The sequence below is a fragment of the Phocoena phocoena genome, chromosome 8 (assembly GCF_963924675.1).
Source record: "Phocoena phocoena chromosome 8, mPhoPho1.1, whole genome shotgun sequence".
NCBI classification, from domain to species: Eukaryota; Metazoa; Chordata; class Mammalia; order Artiodactyla; family Phocoenidae; genus Phocoena; species Phocoena phocoena.
In genome coordinates this window covers 57,657,602-57,675,692 of record NC_089226.1, presented here as the reverse complement: position 1 = coordinate 57,675,692, position 18,091 = coordinate 57,657,602, and the positions used below count along the sequence as shown (strand labels likewise).

Below are 18,091 nucleotides of genomic sequence, written 5' to 3'. Positions count from 1 at the left end.
CACCCGATGAGCAGCGTTACCTATTTTTCAGAGGTCTTTGGGCTTGATCATTTACCCTGAAGAAATGAATGTTCTCACTTTGGGTTTCTTTTAATGGCAAAGCACTGTCTAGCATGATTCTGAGAGGTCTCGGGCCTTTGTAGTATATATATCCAAGGAAGCTGCATCTCTGCCTCCCTGTGACCCAGGCCAGAAGCGCTCCTCACCCCCTAAGTGACCCACCCCTTAGGGCGTCTGGGCCAAATCTGGCAGCCCCTGCTTGGGGTGAGATTCAGGAGCACAATGGCCGGGGTTAGAAATGGTAGAGGAAAAGGGGACACCTTCTCAAACTGACAGACCTCCTGACTTCTTTCAGCAGGTGGTGTTTTAAGTCAGCCATGCAGATAAAAATTAGTTCCATCTTTTTTCAAAGAAGTGGAACAGTGTAGTTCTTTGGCAGATCCATAAAGATTATGTTCCCCCTTCTTACCCTTGCCGCAAGTAAATATTCCTAATTAAATCAGTTTTTATGCTTCTACAAAAGTTAATTTACATTACTTGTTTAAAAAATAACATTTGATTAATGCTATATAGTTGACAGACCACATTCATAGTCATTGTTTAATTTGGTCTTTTCAGGAGACTTAACATGTAAGTGGTATTAGTCCCATTTTTAGATGATGAAACTGCAGTGCAGATGTTCAGGTTCTCTCAACTACTAAGGGCATAGCCCAGACTGACTGCTGGGTCTCCCAACGACAAATCCCATGGATTTTCCACACTTAAAGAGGTTGCCATAATGGACAGCGATCCAAGGACGTACCAGGGGAGCCTAGAGAAAGCTAGCTGGGCTTTGAATGCTGATGGTGCAAAACCCACATGCAGATAATTGAGATTGACTGGAAGTGTAAACATATACTGTGCAATTATCCCCATCCCTACAGTGTACAGCCTTCTGTTTTCCTGGGGTTCCACTCTGTTAGATAAACTACAATTGGACTTCCTTGTTACTCTCCATATGGCCAAGAGTTATCTGCAGTGTTGATCTAAAATCCAGAAAATTGGCCCAGAAGTCAGGCAAGAACAGTACTGAAACTCCCTACTGTGGAAACAAGGAATCTAGCTGGATACAGCTGGTAAATTCAGTCCCATGGACCTTTGGGGTTTATTTTCCTTAGCAGCTGACACCATGTGTCTTTTGCATCTCTGGTGGTGCTTGGTGCTTCTGCCCATCTGGGCTCATTGAAAGTAGGGATTAAGATACGATTTTAGGGAATCTCAGGTGGCCTGGCATTCCCTGTGCATGTATGAGCTGTTACTATAAAGTCATGTGACTGGCGTTTTAACAAACCTTTCAGATCTTATATATCCCAATGTACGTTGTTCCCCTCAGGGGGCCTCAGCAGGATGCTGCATAGGTTTTCCAATGATGTTGCCATTGGTGAAAACATCTCTGGAACTGTCCTCAAAGTCTAGAGACATCTAGACATCTAATGTTCGAACTGCAAAGGATGTTAATGGTCATCTATTCCAACTTCCTCCTCTTACTAAGGCAGAAGCTAAGATCCAGAACGACTCACTTATCAAGATCACAAAGGATTTACTATATCACCTACTTTTGCTTCTTCTCAGGAGATTTGCCTCCCTTCTTCTCGGCAAATCTTTAATCTTTGGGGTTATAGGAAAGAGAATTTTAGTTTGAAACTAGTCAGAAGCTATTTGAAGCTTCTGGAAGAGAAGGTAGGTTACCTAGAGGGTTTGGAGTCAGAAATGAGGTGCATCTGTAAAGCAGTCAGCAGTTTTCTTGGGCAGCTCATAAACAGTTCCCAAAGAGGAGTTCCAGAGATGTCTTAAGTATTTTGGCAATCACTGAGATATATGGAACCTCCTCAGTGACTACTTTGGTGGGGAGTGTCACTTACCTGAATGTATGTATTCTGTGTTCTGTGTGTTTGTGCGTGCACACGTGCAGATGTTTGTTTAGAAAATATACATCAGTACTTTATATTCATACCACTTCAGTTTTAGGTCCTACCAGCAACATACGCCCTCCAAAGGCTGCTGGAGGGCATATTGGTGCCCAAGATAGAAGAGCTGGCACTGGTTTGTAGAGACAGGGAGGGTGACTTACTAAATGCCCTCAGAGAAGACATCAGTTACTGCCATTTCATGGAGGTCCTTTTCGATCTTAGTAAATGTTATTGGAAGGCTAGTCTCATCGGTAGTAGCAAAGACACTTATTTTTCCACTTGTCACCTTTTTCTATATCTTCAATCATTTGAAAAACACTTCAGTTGGAACTGATTTTTGTTTTTGGAAAAAAGATAAATATTTTTAATAGAAAAGATATATATTTTAAATATTTCCCCAAAATAATACTTTCGTTTTAAGAAACTGCTTAGCAGTAGCAACAAGTTTTAGCATCAGGTGCAGAGTGAAAATTTCTTGTTAGGCAAGTATTCCAAAAGCTGGATCCAGCTTACTGACCACCTACTGTGGAACCTCGAATGGTATTGACAGTTGTAGTTTCCAAACTTCCAGCTGAGCAGCAGTCCTTCAAATATAGACAAAGCAGTTTAGGTTAAGGAGGGAGGAGGCTTAATCTTTAATCTTCTTGGCTTTGGAGGAGGGTAAAACCACTAAGGTATTTGTATTTTAAGATGCTTCCCATACTTAACAACTAAAACCTGAACACTTCTTTCTGGAAAATTTCCCTCTCCTGTTGCTTGATTGTGAAGTTGGTCACAAGTGGAGTTGTTGACGTGAATTCTTTGGAGAAAAAGACGAAGGAAAACAATGATGGGGAGGGTTTGTGAGCTAGAATGAAAGATACACTATCTCAGAAAACAAACATTTCTCACAAGTCACTGGAATCTGATTCACCATAGAAATTTCCCATGTTCTTCTAACTCTGTTCCTTGTGTATATGCTTTCTGTGTTTTTTCTTATTAAAGGGGAAGTTATGAGAGGTTGGAGGGTAGAGGTCATTCTGATGGGTAATCCAAGAAATGTAATGCCCTAAGGGGGCTCTCAGCCCTTTTTTTATCAAGTGGGAAAGATACTTTGGGAACATGTTCGTGATCCGTTGATTGTATCTGCTGAAAGAAGTCAGCTGGGCCTGTTGGGTTAATGTCAGATCTGGGGATTATGTATCTAGCCCCTGGCCCCTTTCATGTAATTGCCTCTTTTTAGAAGGCTTCTTGGCTGAAGCTTCCCAGGAAAACCTTTTTTAAGTGGCTTCATTTATTTTTTAAAATTTAATCTTTAAATTTTTGCCTGGAGGAAGCATTGGTGATTAATGCTTTCTGTGTTTTTTGTTCATTTTCTCTTAAAGAAAAATGCCCTTAAGAGATTAAAGCTGCTTAATTAATTGCTATGATATTACAAACAGACAAACTAAGATGGAAAGCTGCCATTGTGCTTGACTGGTGAAGCTGATGACCGAAGGCTGTGCCATTTGTCCTTTTTGTTCCATTTGACAGATATTTCCTGAGCTTCGAACTTGTGCCAACCCTGTGCAAAGTCATGGATATAAAGATGGAAAGGACAGTCTTGCTCTTGATGAGCTCAGTGTCTACTGGAATGTATTTGAATGCATGTGTGGCTGGAGAGCTCGTTAATGGTTTCACGAAAGACCATAGTGATGATCTTGGATGGCCCGTTCAAGGTACTGTCCGGCACCCTTGAACATTTTACATACCCCCATCAGTATTTGTGAATTTGATTGCAATACTGCTCTCCATTTCTTAAGTAATTTTACCAGTGGAGAATGATTTTTCTCCTCCGGTGATTATAGGACAGCAGCATCTCTTTAGGAGCTGCTTTTAGCATTAAGCCCCAAGAAATGAGGAAGGTTGTGGATCACTGACATGATCAGAGGAGGCTCACTCTCAACTTAGTAACCTACTAACCTCTTCCCCAACCAGACCTCTCACCAGAGCTGGCAGCAACTTGGGATTCCTTTCCTTTTTCCTGTGTGGCTTTCCATTGAGATGGAAGGTGAGCAGGTGAGGAAGGGAAGAAAAATGAAGGCTGGATCATAATCATAAAATGTTATGTAGCTGGAATGGGCATGGAAATTATCCAAGTCAAACTATACCCCCTGATGCCCTTCTTCTTTTTTTTAAGAAATGAGGAACTTGAGGTTCAGTGCCCTGTGTCATATTTGTACTGTAGTTGTCTAGGGTCTGAATGAATAGTGCTCTAAGTTACACACACACAATCTGCTAATGAGGGGGACACCCGAATGATTTTAAGTTTTTTCTTCCTGCTTTTTTCAGTTAGAATTAAAATGTACCCAGATCCCCTGAATACACACCCAGGCAGGGAAAACCCCCACAGTGAGAGTAATGTGAATGTGAAATCTTGGGAAGTGATACATTTTGATTGGAATAGCTGTCATTTTAACTACCAAGGATTAGAACCCAACCAACCCTTCACTTTTCTTTGAAAATCAAGAACTCCTTAGGGACTTAATTTTTCTCAGCCAGCCTTTTCCTTATCAACCCAGATTGGTCTTTTGACTTGGCTTTTAGAAGTGAGTATAGCTGTTTATAAATTCTTGTGACTCAATGAGAAAGCAGGTCTTTTTTTTTTTTTTTTTGGAGGGGTGGGGGTGGGATTCTAGGAAAAGAGGATGCTGAATAGACTTTGCTCTAAAGATGATCCAGAAATGCATCTTTACACATTCTCCACAGTGAATATATACAGAAGTCACCAGTTTAGAAATTGGTTAAATTGGATGAAGGAAAAGTGCCAAGACTGAATGTGCACATTGTTCTATGTATTATCAGTATTTTTTTTTCCTAAGAAAAATATTTACACATTTTGCTTTGTGAGAAAATGCTTCCTTAATGCCTTGTCTCAGGAATTGTGGGAGGCAACCTCAAACTGGGGGCAGGCTCCCTTTCTACCTTTTCTGGTGTCTTAAGTCAAGAACTAGTTGGACAAAGCCAGGGTAAGGCCAGGCTTGTTCTTCTTCCTTTCCTCTCATTTAATAAGGGGTAGAAACAGGGAATGTACTCCTCAAAGATCAAGCCATGAGAGCTCAGGAGCAGCTTTGGGGCCCGGCTCCAGACGGCGGCAGCAGATTCTCCCTTGTTGGCCCTGCCCCCTCTCCAAGCTGTGCCAACAGTAGGTGCAGGGCTTTCCCTCAGTGGGTTCAACCCTTAACCTCCAGCAGAATCTTCAAGTCCTAATGAGAATGGGTAACTATGTAAAGGAAAATGATTATCTTAAATGCCAACTAATGGATTTTTTTGTCTGTGTGTGACTGATGTACTGTTTACTCTTAGTTCTTCGTATAAACAGCTGTCCTTAGGGCCTTATCCTCTCCAACCTAGAAATAGAAAATGGTTTGGATTTTGGTTTCATTCAACCTGCTGTCTGCATTAGATTGCAGAAGGGGCCCAGACCCTTGGCACTGCCATTGCTGGCTGCCTCCTCTCCAGCTCATCACAAGGAGCTTTTTGACAAAGACAGAGGACTCAGAACAGGCGTGCCCTGTCAGGGATGCTTCTGCTAAGGGATCAAATGGGATGATGTGTTGTTTAAACAATACCAAAGTGCATTCTTCAGTGCAGGCTTGCCAGGTTGAGGAGAGGCCCAAGTTGAGAATACAGTAAAGCAAACTCATGAATGTTCTGTTTCTAGTCAGTCTTATCTCTGGAGAGCAATCTCAGGCAAATCTGAGCTGAGCTTAGACTGTGTGTGTTTGAGTTTGGGGCTATCTTTGCTCTGGGAGATGCCCTGTGTTGGAATGTCTTGCTTCGGCATTCAGAATGATAGGAGAACCAGTTTATTCAGATGGTATCCCATGTGGAATAACAGAGAAAGTTAAGAGCGTCTGGCCTAGATAGGTGTATCCTCTTCAGGATAGTCTCATATCGGTAAAGGGCCAGCCTGGCTGGGCAGAGAGAGCAGATATACTCTGGGCCCAAAAGCAGAGTTAGGACTACTGAGGGGCTTAGGCAGATGCTTAGTCCAATGGCTAGAGCCACCCAATAGTTTTCCCAACAAAGGAAGGGACAGCCTTTGTAGGGAATGAGCGCCCTGTCACTAGATGTGCAAGCAGGAGCTGAATGATCTGTTGGGGAGATTGCAAGAGGCTTCCTACCTAGAGGCTGGGATAGGATGTTCCCAGGAGCCTTTCAGGCCTGAGAGCTTATGGTTTGATAGTGTTTCTGGCTGAAGGGAGCATTGCAAATCTCCCGAACTTGAACCTAGCGAGGTTTACAGTGTGAATGTTGGGGTGGATTCTCCTTCCTAACGTTAGCGGAAGGATGATTTTGGGCCTAGAAGATCCAACATGGTAAGTCAGCAACGTGCCCCAGCACATGTGTGCCGCTGAGGGTAGCACTGCGTTTATTACCTGAATCTGTCCAGGTGCCTGTGTGAATGAGTGAGACGTAACTGACTTTGTAACTTGATATGTGTATGGGACTGTATGTGATCGTGTATGTGACCGTCTGAACTTGAATATGTGTGTCTGGTATGACCACAGCTTGGTGTAAATATGTAACTGGCCACATGTATGTGACTGTGGTTGGTTGAGTGTGATAATATGCGAACACTTGTGTCCTAATAGTCTCGCACTTGAAATACAGCAGATACTGCACCACAGACCTGTGGCTACAAGACTGTATTTCTATAATCGTCTTAATTGCACCTTAGGTTGTGGGAGTTGGTGCCTTGCTGTGGGTCCTTAATCCTTATGCCACTGCTTCCTGGACCCTGGGAACTGCAGGCCTTCTCCCCAGGCAGGCACCTCCAGGAAAGCAGTCTTCGGAGGAATCATTGCCCAGGTGACTTGGTCACACCCAGCACCCACACCTCTGCAATTCAGCCCCAGTGGCCTTCTCCTGACCCTCCTCTATGGTAGGTGCTGACTACTGTGCATTCATAAGAATGGGGCAGCCCCATAGGCTGCTTTGGCCAGAACTAGCTTACTTAACCTGAGTCCCGGTTGACCTTGCACAGTCCCGGGGTCTGTTTTAGAGCCACATCCCACTGTATTTGCATATGGGACTTCAGCTTATGTCCTGGATTAGAAAACCTTGGGAAACTCCATGTAAGCCCTCCCCTCAACTTGTCCCAACTTTGTGGTCATGGCCATCTAAGAAGGAAATTCCCAATCCTCTCTCTCTTCCCTGGAAAAAGCTGACCAACAGAGAAAGCCTAGAGGCTTTTGGGCGCCTAGAGGCCTGAGTTTTGTTACCCGCCCTGCTCCCAACGCGCACACGCGCACACACACACACTCGCTCACTCACTAGTGGCTGTGGGCAAGTTAGTTAACTTCTCTGAGCTTTGGATTCTGGGCTGTTCCTCTGTTTCATCGACCCTGTTTTCTGTCCTAGTGCTTATCCCAGCTCTGTGGGATAACACAGTGTTATCACTCTGTGTGACTCAGGCAGGTTTCCCACAGGACTCTAGGGATGCGCATCAGCTGGGGTTTCTTTCCCCAGTGCGACAACCTGGCCTAGGCTCCAAAAAGGCATGAGGCCTACCTTGCTCTACGCACCCACTCTTTATTGCTGTTGGGCCAGGTGCCGGTTCCTGCCCGGCCCAGGGCGGGGAGGTCCTGACGAGCTCCCCACTCACAGCGGCCGGCGAGTGAGGCTGAGCAGAGCTCGGAGGCCCGCACCCATCCCAAGGAGCAGTCAAGGGCACGGAGCCCTTGCGGAGGGTGTGGGGCGCAGGTGGGGCGGCGCACATGGCCCCGTGCGCAGCCCTAACCTTTCGAGTCACTGGCCGTGGGCTCCTGGCAGAACTGATCCATGAACTCGAGGAAGTGGCCGAACTTCTTAGGCTGGCCCTCGCTCAATGCCAGGTGGACCTGGGGTGGTGCCGTGGCCCCGAACACCGACCGCAGTGAGCAGCGCACCAGCCGCCGGTACCGCGCACGAAACTCCTTCAGCAGCCTTTTGGCCTCCAGGTACTGCTTCTGGTTCACCAGCCGCTGCTCTGTCTGCTGGCACAGGACAGCTCCTGCAGGGAGGAAAGCCAGGAGGGGCACCAAGATCACCCTGAGTCCCACCTAGCCCAGAGCAGCGGGGACTGGGTCCAGAGCCCCTCAGAAAGTGGGAGGGGGTGGGAAGAGGATGTTAAGGGCCTGAAAATGGTCTCCAGTTTGGGCACTAGAAAGCCAGAGGTATCCCCTTCTGATTCTGTCTCAAGCCGTTGGTAACATGCTGTGTGACTTTAGGCAACTCTCTGCCTCACTCAGGCCTCAGTTTCTCCATCTGCACACAGGAAGGTCTGGGGCAGATGCTCTCTAAAGGCCCTTCCTGCTCCAACACAAGCCCTTTGCCTATACCAGCAGGTGAGTAAACTTGGCAGCTGAGGACTGGGGGTCAGAGCCGTACCTAGTGGTGCCTCAGTAATGTTCCGGGGGTCCCGCATGCGAATGAGGATGTCATCCAGCAGCTGGGCTCGAGTCTTCCGGGGGGGTGGAATAGGGATCCTCTGGGTCTGACGGGAGGTAAGAGAGCACAGTGTTGTCCCAGTCTTCTACTCAGACTTTCATGGCCTCACCTCCTCATACAGTCACAATGACAGGCAGGGGAGAACTTGGGGGCACTAGGGAAAAGCATGGCTCTTTGAAGGTCCCAAGGTGACAGCCACCTCTGTACTTGTGGGGTCCTGAGGGGCAGTTCACATACACAGTGTGGTGGAAGTTTACCCGTTTCTCCTTGGGAACATAGTGTTTCTGAAGAGTGTCCAGCCTGGGCTTGCAGGAGCGGTACACGAGCGGATGTTTCAGCATGTGCTGCAAGGCCTGTGCATTCTTCTGGATTCCTAGGGCAAAAAGACAAGGTCAAGGTCCATCCCCCTCCTCCTGGATGCCTCCCCCAATTTCTTCATTCCCCATTTCATAGCAGCCCTGGGTAAAAAGATGAGGGGCTCTAAGAAGAAAACACTGTTCCCATATCCTGCCCTGATCTGTTGTGGTGCCAGAAGTTCCATCATTTGTTCAGTGAATACTTGTTTCCTATGTGCACAGATCCTGATGGAAAAATAGCATAGGAGTGGTGAAAGGGAGTGACGCCAAGTAACCCATTAACCTCAGGGGGTTACACTGCAGAGAATGACACCCAACAGAGCACAGCTGAGCACCACTGCAGATTCTGTTAATAACAGCAGAGTCTGAAATAAGGGGCCGGAGGAGGCACTGCACAAACCACACAGGGAGGATTTTGGATGTTCGCTTTGGAGATTAACTGGGCTGGGGAGGACCTTGGGAATCTGACCAGTCTGAGTGTTTGTTCGTCACACCCTTCCTGGAGAGACTTTTCCAACCAAAGCAGTTGGGTCCAGACTGGCTGGAATCTCTGAACAGCTGTGGTTCCCCAAAAGCCAATGAAGGTCCAGGCCAGGGGTCCTGACAAGTAGGGCTCCAAACCAGAACACCCTCAGGGGCCCTTTGACAGACATTCAGACAGAAGATGACACCCTGGCCCGGAAAAGAGGCTTGGCACCCACTTTGGCTTTGCCCTGGCTTGCTCTGGGCCATGGAAAGAGCCCCTTGCCCGGAGCCATTCTCCTCACGTACCTTTCGGCTCAGTGAAAGCTGGATCAGGCTTGGTTGTCAGCAGCTCCTCAGAGCCATGGTACTTTCTGGGGAAGGAAGCAGATGGGAGCTTCTTCTGAGTCCTCTTCACCTCTCTGGGTGCTATGGGTGGTGGTCCTTGGTCTTTCTCCTTTATCTCTGTATCATCCCTCTGGAAGATGGAGGAGGACAGCCCACTGACCTGTGCCCCAGAAGAAAAAGAAAATGCATTCCTTTAACACTTCTGAGCTCTGTGTGGGTCCCCATGCTGGGTCCTGTTATGGGCAAGAACCCAGACTGGGGTGAGAGGAAGCAGACATGAAAACAGAAATTACCATACATTGTGATAAATGCTGTCACAGGAGAGAGCACAAGGGTACAGGGTGAGCCCACAGGAAGACCTAACCAGCCTGGGGGGCCAGGAAGCTCACTGGAGGGTTGTTGCCTTAGCCTGAGCGAAGTCTGGAAGAACCAGGAAAGCCATCCCCAGGTAGGCGGCGAGCGATGAGAAAGGAGGACTGTGGCAGGCAGGGAAGAGCATGGGCAAAGATGCAAAGTTAAGACACAGCAAAGTGCATTTGCGGGGAGTAAAATATTGGTGTGGTTGGAGGGTACCATAAAGAGATAGGCAGCTGGAGCAATAAGCAGGGCCCAGCTCAGTAAGGGCCTTTAAATGCCAAGCTGAGGGTGTTTGTTTTGTTTTTGTTTGTATTTTCTTTATCCTCACTGTAATGGCAAGCCATGGAAGAGTTTTAAAAGGGGTGAGTGAACATTGTCTGAATTCACTTTTTTAGCCTTACTGTGATGGTTATGAAACCAGTAGGAATGTTGTTATACCCTTAGTTAAAACTTACGGCTGACTAAAGAAGAAATAGAAAATCTGGGTAGACCTGTAACAAGAGATCGAATCAGTAATTTAAAAACTTCCCACAAAGAAAAGCCAAGGATCAGATGGCTTCAGTAGTGAATCCTACCAAACATTTAAAGAATTAACACCAACCCTTCATAAACTCTTCCAAAAAAAAAAAAACTAGAGGAAGAGGGAACACTCATTCTCTGAAGTCAGTATTACCCTGAAACCCAAACTAGGGAAAGACATCACAAGAAAGGAAAACTACAGACCAATATCCCTATGAATATAAACACAAATACCAACCAAATACTAGCAAACTGAACCGGCAACATATAAAAAGGATTATATGCTATGTCAAAGTGGGATTTATCCCAGGTATGCAGGGTTGATTTCACATCTGGAAATCAATTAGTGTAATATATCAATAGGTAAAGGACAAAAACCACATGTTCACAACAGACACAGAAAAAGCACTTGGCAAAATCTAACACCCCTTCATGACAAAATATTCAACGAACTAGGAATAGAAAGAAATTTCCTTGACCTGATAAAGGGCATTTATGAAAAACCCACAGTTAATCATAATTAATGATGAAAGACTGAACGTTTGTGTGCTAAGATCAGGAGGAAAAAGACAACATTGTATTGGAGGTTATAGCCTGGGCAATTGGGGGATTGTTTTTTTCAGTCATGGTGACTCATAATTGACTGTATTGCTTAGGCCGCTAGGAAGCTCGAACTGCATTTTGGCAACAGACCTCTATTATGAGAGTGGCAGTACACGATATGCACATTTGAGTGACAGAATTGGCCTTGCACTTATTTCCTTTCCTGTGCATCTTCCTTTTATCCAACTATCTCAATTATTTTTAAATACTTGTTTGTTTATACTCTGTTTTGTTCCAAGAAGGTTCTGATTTAGTTCATAAAGATACTTTTATATTGTACGAATTTGTATGTCACTATAAGTCATGTGTGGAACAAGTAAGAGATGAATAGAGAGATAATTTATGGGTGGATGTACATCTTGGAAAGATCTGGCAGATTGGAGGGGCAAGACTGGAGGCAGGAAGATGGGAGGATAATAATGTTACAATAATAAAGTTCAAGGGGGCCCTACCAACTCCTCCAGCCTAAACTTCCCTTTTCCTCCATGTCACCTTTCTACTGTATCTACACTGAATCATTCATCGTTCTGTATGTACCATTTTAATTTCCTTCCTCTGTACCCTGCTTCATGCTGCTCACTCTGCCTACAATGTCCTTGCTGCCCAGCTCTTCACCTTGTTAACTCCTACTCAGCCTGCAAAGCTCAGCTCATTTGAACTGCTTTTAGGAAGCCCTCCTGGTCTAGGATAAAGATATCCCTCCTTCCTCTAGGCTCCCAGCCCCTGAGTTTTCCTCAGTCTCAGCACTGACTGCATGCATGGTTGCTGTCCATCTCCCCTATTAGACTGAGGACACCCTGAGGGCAGGACCCATGTCTCATCCATCTGTGCTCCCAGGATTCAGATGCAGCATCAGAAGTGAGGTGACCTTATGCAGATAGGAAGAGGCAGCAGCAAACCCTTCCAAGAAACTGGTCTGACCAACACCCCAGCCAAATCCCAGATGTTGTCTGTGCCACAGGACCATGACTTGTCCCCATGGCTGTCCCTACCAGTAGCCTTGGATCAGTGGAACTCCCAGAAGGGGCTTGCAGGCTCTGCCAAGGGTGCTTTCTGGTTTCCAGAACTGCCTTGTGCTTAGTTCCAGCTGCCTACAGTAGTCCAGCCGTCTAAGGGTTGGACAGGAACACATGGGAGCTGGGAACAAGTGGGCAGGGGCAGGTGGGTCCAGGTACCTGGGTCAAGAAGATGGACTCTGTGCTCTTGGTGTCCTCATCTGACGGGTGGTCTGGGCTGAGGCGGCCGGCAGTGTTGCTCCGGCGGGATGTGTCCTCACTATGCACGGTGGAGTCAGAGCAGATGGGAGGCAGTGGCACAAAGGCCCGGTGGGAGAGGAGAAGGCCCTGCGGGCCCTCGATGGGCATCTCTCGCTCCACAGAAATGGTCTTGGTGGTGGGCAGCTCTTTAGTCAACTCTGCCTCTGCTTCCAGCATCTCCTTTGAGGAAGACTTGATTGTGGTCATGGGTGGGTGATGGAGAATCAGAGGCTGCTTTGGCACCTTTGGGACTTGGGTTTTCACCTGTTGTGGAAGAAGGGACTTGGGTTTTCACCTGTTGTGGAAGAAGGGCTGAATTGGTTTGCTTCCTAATCAGAATCTCTCCTCCTGGATATCACCAGCCTAGGGCTAACAGGTATAGTGGTCAAAGCACTGGGTGAGGTCTCACAGGGGGAGGGAGGGGGCAAAATCACACTTATTGGGCATCTACGATGTACCCCGTACATGACATGTAGTTTTATTTACACCTCAAACTACCCAGTGAGTAAGTGTCCTCATTTTATAAATAAGGAAACTGGGGCTCAGAGAGGTAAAATGACTTGTCCAAGGTCACAGAGTTGTTCAGTGGCAGAGGCTCCAGGCCTCATTCTAGATGCTTGACCATATCACTCTGGCCTACAGCAGCCTCATTCCTCTGATCAAGGTGTCCCACAGTGCCCTTGACTCCCCTCGGGGACTCCTAGGAGGGCCTGGGGGAGGTGGGCCCACGTTCTCTGGAAGGCAGCAGCACCAGGCCCCTTTCAGGGTGCCAGTCCCTGCACCTTATATAAAGACCCCTGTATAAGGCAAATCTCAGGGTTTAGACCCAAGGCAGTAACTTCTTTCCCACTGAACTGCTCAGCTTCCTTAGCAAAAGCCTGTCATCCTTCCCCCTCCTCCTCTGCCTCATCTGCCAGGCGACAGCCATGGGCCCAGTTTCCCTCATCTGGGCCTAGTTCTGCTTCCCCTCCCTAGTTATACAGTGAATTGTTTTTATTCTTTGTCAGAGGTATTTGGTCCACTTATATCTATCTGTACTTTGACAGGCCATGCAGTGCAGTGCAGTCTATCATTTGAGCTTACAAAATGGGAGAATAGTCCCTGCCTGCCTATCTTGCAGAGTTCTTCCAAATGAGATGGTGCGCACAAATGTACCTAACAAACTAGGGAGTGTGACGGATGACTTTTATATAATAGGATTTGTAGGATTTACAAAATAGGATTTTATAAAATAGGATTCTTTTTAAGAAAATATTTCCTTTTTGAAATATGTAAAATCTCAGTGTTTAGACTCGAAGCCTGAGGGACCCAGAGTCTTTTTTCAGAACTCATGCCTCAGTGCGCAAAACACCAAGTGCCGTCATTTGCCGGCTGGTGGAGAAGAGGCCACATTTATTCCTCCCTCTCACAGGTCTGTGCTGGAGGAGTGCTGGGGACGCTCTTTCTCTATCCCACCACCACTTTCCTGAGGGAAGACTGGATAATCTGATTGGTCAGAGGTTGAGAGTCATTGGACCCTGTGTCCCAGATGGGCAGGCCATTTTATCTTACATTTGTGTTCTCACACATAGAGGCCTCATACAGTTTTTTGGTTACACGTTGGGTGGGTCTCTATTTTCCCCCTGTCTTGTCCATGCCTAGTATGAGGGAGGGCCAGCAACCTTGGTCTGTGTAACTGAGTGAGTAAAAGGCTGTACATCCAGCCCATCTCTGGGAGCACACAGGGAACATGTAGGCATCTCCAACCTGCCTGCAGGCCACACAACACTCTCCAGTCTAGCCTGCATTGGAGGTTAGATGGTGTTTGCCTAGATTCACAAAGCATTGATGTGCTTCTCATTTGGCCACTAATACTTGGTGTTTATCCTCTACTAGTTGGAACTGTAACGGTGCCCCTGGACCCCAACACTACCTTTTAACAAATAAGTTATTTCACCTCTCTGAGCCTGTTTCCTTGTCCATGGTGAGGGTTACAGGGTAGCACGTGTGCAAGTTCTCAGCATGGGTGTTCTGTACGTGGGAGACAGGATTACGTACTTAGCATCCGGCTCACTGATTGTGCCCTTTCCCAGCTGGCTGATGGGAAGGGAAGTAGCAGGATCCTTAGAGGAGGCAACAGACAAGGGGAAAGATGATGGAAACCCTCTGAATTTCTATTTCTGGTTTTACATGCTGCTCTGGTCCTCTGAGGGCTCAAGACAAGAGCTTGGCTGTACAGAAGCAGACTGGGGTTGGGGGCGGGGGGCGTTGGGCAGGGAATAGCTAATTAACTTTCGGGACCAGCAATGCCAAGTCCAGCTTTTGGCTATAGGAAGACTAAAGTTCAGGAGGGAGCAGCATTTCACAGAAATTTCTGAAATCCTTCGGATGAAAGAGGGATTTGACTTACTTTACGGCATCCCAGAAGGCCAATCTAAGACCACTAGCTGGGGGAGGTACTGAGGGAGCAGACTGCTCTCAACGGTAGGAAACGCTTCCTAAGATTCAGGCAGAAGATGTGTATTCTAGCCCTGGTGCAGCCATTCACGATTACCACAGGTGACTATAACCTGCATTCGTAGGGGTTTGGGGAGTTTATAAAGTGTTTTTTTTTTTTTTTTTTTTTTATGCGTTACGCGGGCCTCTCACTGTCGTGGCCTCTCCCGTTGCGGAGGACAGGCTCCGGACGCGCAGGCTCAGCGGCCATGGCTCACGGGCCCAGCCGCTCCGCAGCATGTGGGATCTTCCCAGACCGGGGCACGAACCCGTGTCCCCTGCATCGGCAGGCGGACTCTCAACCACTGCGCCACCAGGGAAGCCCTAAAGTGTTTTTATATCTGTTGCTTCATCCAGTCCTCTCAGCAGCTCTGAGAGGTTTCAGAGTTGAGAAGCTGAAGCTCAGAGAGTGGAAATCTTGCCCAAGTTCAGGCAGCTAGAAAAATGATGGAGCCAGACTGACACCCGGGTCTTCTGACTGATTTCTCTCCACTTCTCCACAGTGTCTTCTCTGGACCTCAGTTTCTCTGTAAAATTAGGGGGTCAGACTCAATGCCCTCCCAGGCTCCTCCCTACTCTGACTTTTGGGTCTCTGACTGGCTGTCTTGTCTCTCCTGGGTATATCTGTATGTAAGAGAGCGAGGGAAGGAGAAGACAAAACTGCGGCTACAAACCTAACGGAGGGATCCCAGATATTGTGGGAGGGAGCAGCTCTGCTGCCAGGTTGGTCTGCAGGCATTAAAATAGGCTCCACTCCCCCTGGGCTTGGGGGGTCCCGCCTTTGAAGGCTTACCTTCCGCTCCACTCCCCCTGGGCTTGGGGGGTCCCGCCTTTGAAGGCTTACCTTCCGAGAGTCCTTCCGAGGCATCAAAATGTGACGCTTAGCCTTTACCATCTTCCTTCGAATTAAGTGGATTCCCAGCTGCTCCTGGAGGAGGCTTTTTAGCAGTGGAGGGACCCCTGGAGCCATGGTGGGAAAATAAGATTACTATTAGCTAACATTTTACTGGGGGCTTCTGTGTGCCAGGCACTGCTCATGTACATGTATAAACTTACTTAATTCTCGCACGAGCTCTAGGAGGTAGGTACCTATATTATGCCCATTTGACAGGTGAGGAAACTGAGGCACAGAGAGGTTAAGGAATTTGTCTAAGGCAATGAAGACAGTGTAGAGTAGAGATTAGAATACCCTAGTGTCACTCCAGGGCCCAGGATTCTAAAATGCCTCCAGCTGCTGCATCTTGGACAGTGGGTTCCAGTACTGACAGAGCATCTACTGCATTCAGCATGCTCTGGGTGGGGAGGGCTCAGCAGTTCGGCCTCCCACTCCTCCCTAACTGGGAAGTGGGGAGTGAGGTCACAACAGACCTGTTCCACAAAGCAAAGTGTCATTATAGAGCCCATGCAGGATCTAGATAATTCTGTACTCCATTCCCAGCGCTGCCTCTTTGTTGCTGTGTGACCTTGGGTAGATTGTGACCCTCTCTGATCCTCAGTTTCATCTACTGTGCACGGGGACACAAATGCCCACTTCACAGGTTTGCTGTCAGGATGAGTTAGTGCAGAGCATGTGCTCAGAGGTCTCTGTTGTTTTCTACAGCCCCCAATGCACTATGAACCTTGTCCACCCACGACGCAGAGCAGAGCAGGGCTCAGCCCTGAGGTAGGGATGAGGAGGCCCACATTGCTTCTTGGAGACTGGGTTCAGGGGGCAGGTTTGTGGGTACCATACCTTGTGTATGGGCCACCAGAGGGTTGTTATGAAAGATGAGCTCGCAGAGAGATGGGAAGAGAGCTACCGGCAGAATGGCATCTTCCTTTGCAATCTGTAAGGAATGCGGGAGAGCATCAGATCGACACCGCCCTCACCTCTGCCCAAGTGCTTCAAGGCCCCACAATGCAGGGCTGCATGCTTGCTAGGTCTGGGGCGAGGGTGGGGCTGGAGGAGTTAGGCTGCTAGGGACAGGACTTACTGCTGGGCAGTGTCTTATCCTGCACTTTCACCTGTTCACACTCAGAATACCTTTGCCCCGCCTGTTCAAAATTCCACCATCTGTTTCACATTTGAAAGGTTAAGAATTTTTTCCCCTTCTCCACACTGGATAGGTAGCTTATACCAAATATTAAGGATGCTGGTGACAAAATAATAAGAACAAATACATTTAGCACTTGTCTCCCAAGGAGGCTGGAAATTTGGCAAGGCGTGGACTTTGACTTCAGGATATGTTTTGTCTGACACTTCACCTTCCTCAGTGCAACCTCTACACATCCGGTCAGTCTGTCAACAGCACTGATAGTCTCTTTCACTAAAGCCTGTTCTGGGGAGGGATAGGGGACAGGAGGTCAGGGGGACACACGCATCTAAGGGATAAGCAGAGCCAGTGGGGTAAGGGAGACCTCGCGGCTGTCTGGGGCCCCGACGCCACACTACCCCTATGAGGCCAGCCTCTGAAGGGCAAGAAAAATACACAATCCTTGTTGAGAAGAGTGGCTGGAACATCTGGGGACAACCTTGGGCAGGGTGTCTATTAGCAATGAAATAGTATCAGAGGGGCCAGGAGCTGGGCAGTGGCCTTTCGGATGCCTAGACACACTGAAAGGTATTGAGTCAGATTTGTGACCCACAGATAGCACTAAGGGCTGGGAGTGGGATGGTATTTCAATCTGACTTCCTCTGGAGCCACACTGGGTAGCAGTAGGTGCTCACGGGGCAATTACCTATTCAACAGATATTTACTGAATGACTACATGTACCAAGCACTGGAACAGTACCTAGTGGGAAACAAGCACAGAAGAAACAGTAACACAAAGGAACATGAATTTACAACAGTGATTACTGCCACAAAAGAGAGGCGCATGAAGGACTAGGGTGATTTGACCTAGTCACAGAGGTAAGAGAAGGCATCCCTGAGATCTGAAGGACGGGCAGGAGGTAATCAGTGAATGCAGCGGGGGACATAGTATGTGTCAAAGAAATCTCTGGGTTAACTGAAGCCATTCCCTCTACTTTCTGGGCACACAGCTAGACTGTTCTTCCTGCCTCCTAGGCAGCTAGATGTGGGCATATGACAGTTCTAGCCAATGCACCTGGGTGGAAGTGATAAATGCCGTTTCCAGGTACAGCTCATTCAAAACCTCCTGTAGGATCCTCTACATCTCTCACCACCCTCCCCTCACTCAATCATCTATCCACCAGTTGCGTAGGATCCAATAAAGTACTCTTAAGGTCCCATGGGATGACAGAGCCATAGCCAGAAGGGACCTGGCTCTTTGAAGGATCATGTGGAAGGCCACCTACCAACCAGGAATATCC

General features: G+C 47.5%; 1 protein-coding gene across 6 annotated transcripts in view; it reads right to left on the bottom strand.

Moving 5' to 3' along the window:
• Window positions 1-7,708: 7,708 nt before the first annotated feature.
• Window positions 7,709-18,091, bottom strand: part of XRRA1 (X-ray radiation resistance associated 1) — a 94,500-nt gene continuing 84,117 nt past the window's right edge. For 3 of the 6 annotated variants that reach the window (XM_065881688.1, XM_065881690.1, XM_065881693.1), the window contains 7 exons: window positions 16,511-16,604; window positions 15,623-15,738; window positions 12,223-12,567; window positions 9,530-9,728; window positions 8,660-8,775; window positions 8,343-8,448; window positions 7,709-7,965 (listed from right to left, as the gene is read on the bottom strand). In XM_065881688.1, coding sequence (XP_065737760.1) covers window positions 7,709-7,965; window positions 8,343-8,448; window positions 8,660-8,775; window positions 9,530-9,728; window positions 12,223-12,567; window positions 15,623-15,738; window positions 16,511-16,604 — 1,233 coding nt within the window. The remainder of the gene's footprint in view (window positions 7,966-8,342; window positions 8,449-8,659; window positions 8,776-9,529; window positions 9,729-12,222; window positions 12,568-15,622; window positions 15,739-16,510; window positions 16,605-18,091) is intronic. The other 3 variants (XM_065881691.1, XM_065881694.1, XM_065881692.1) reach the window with 2 other exon arrangements.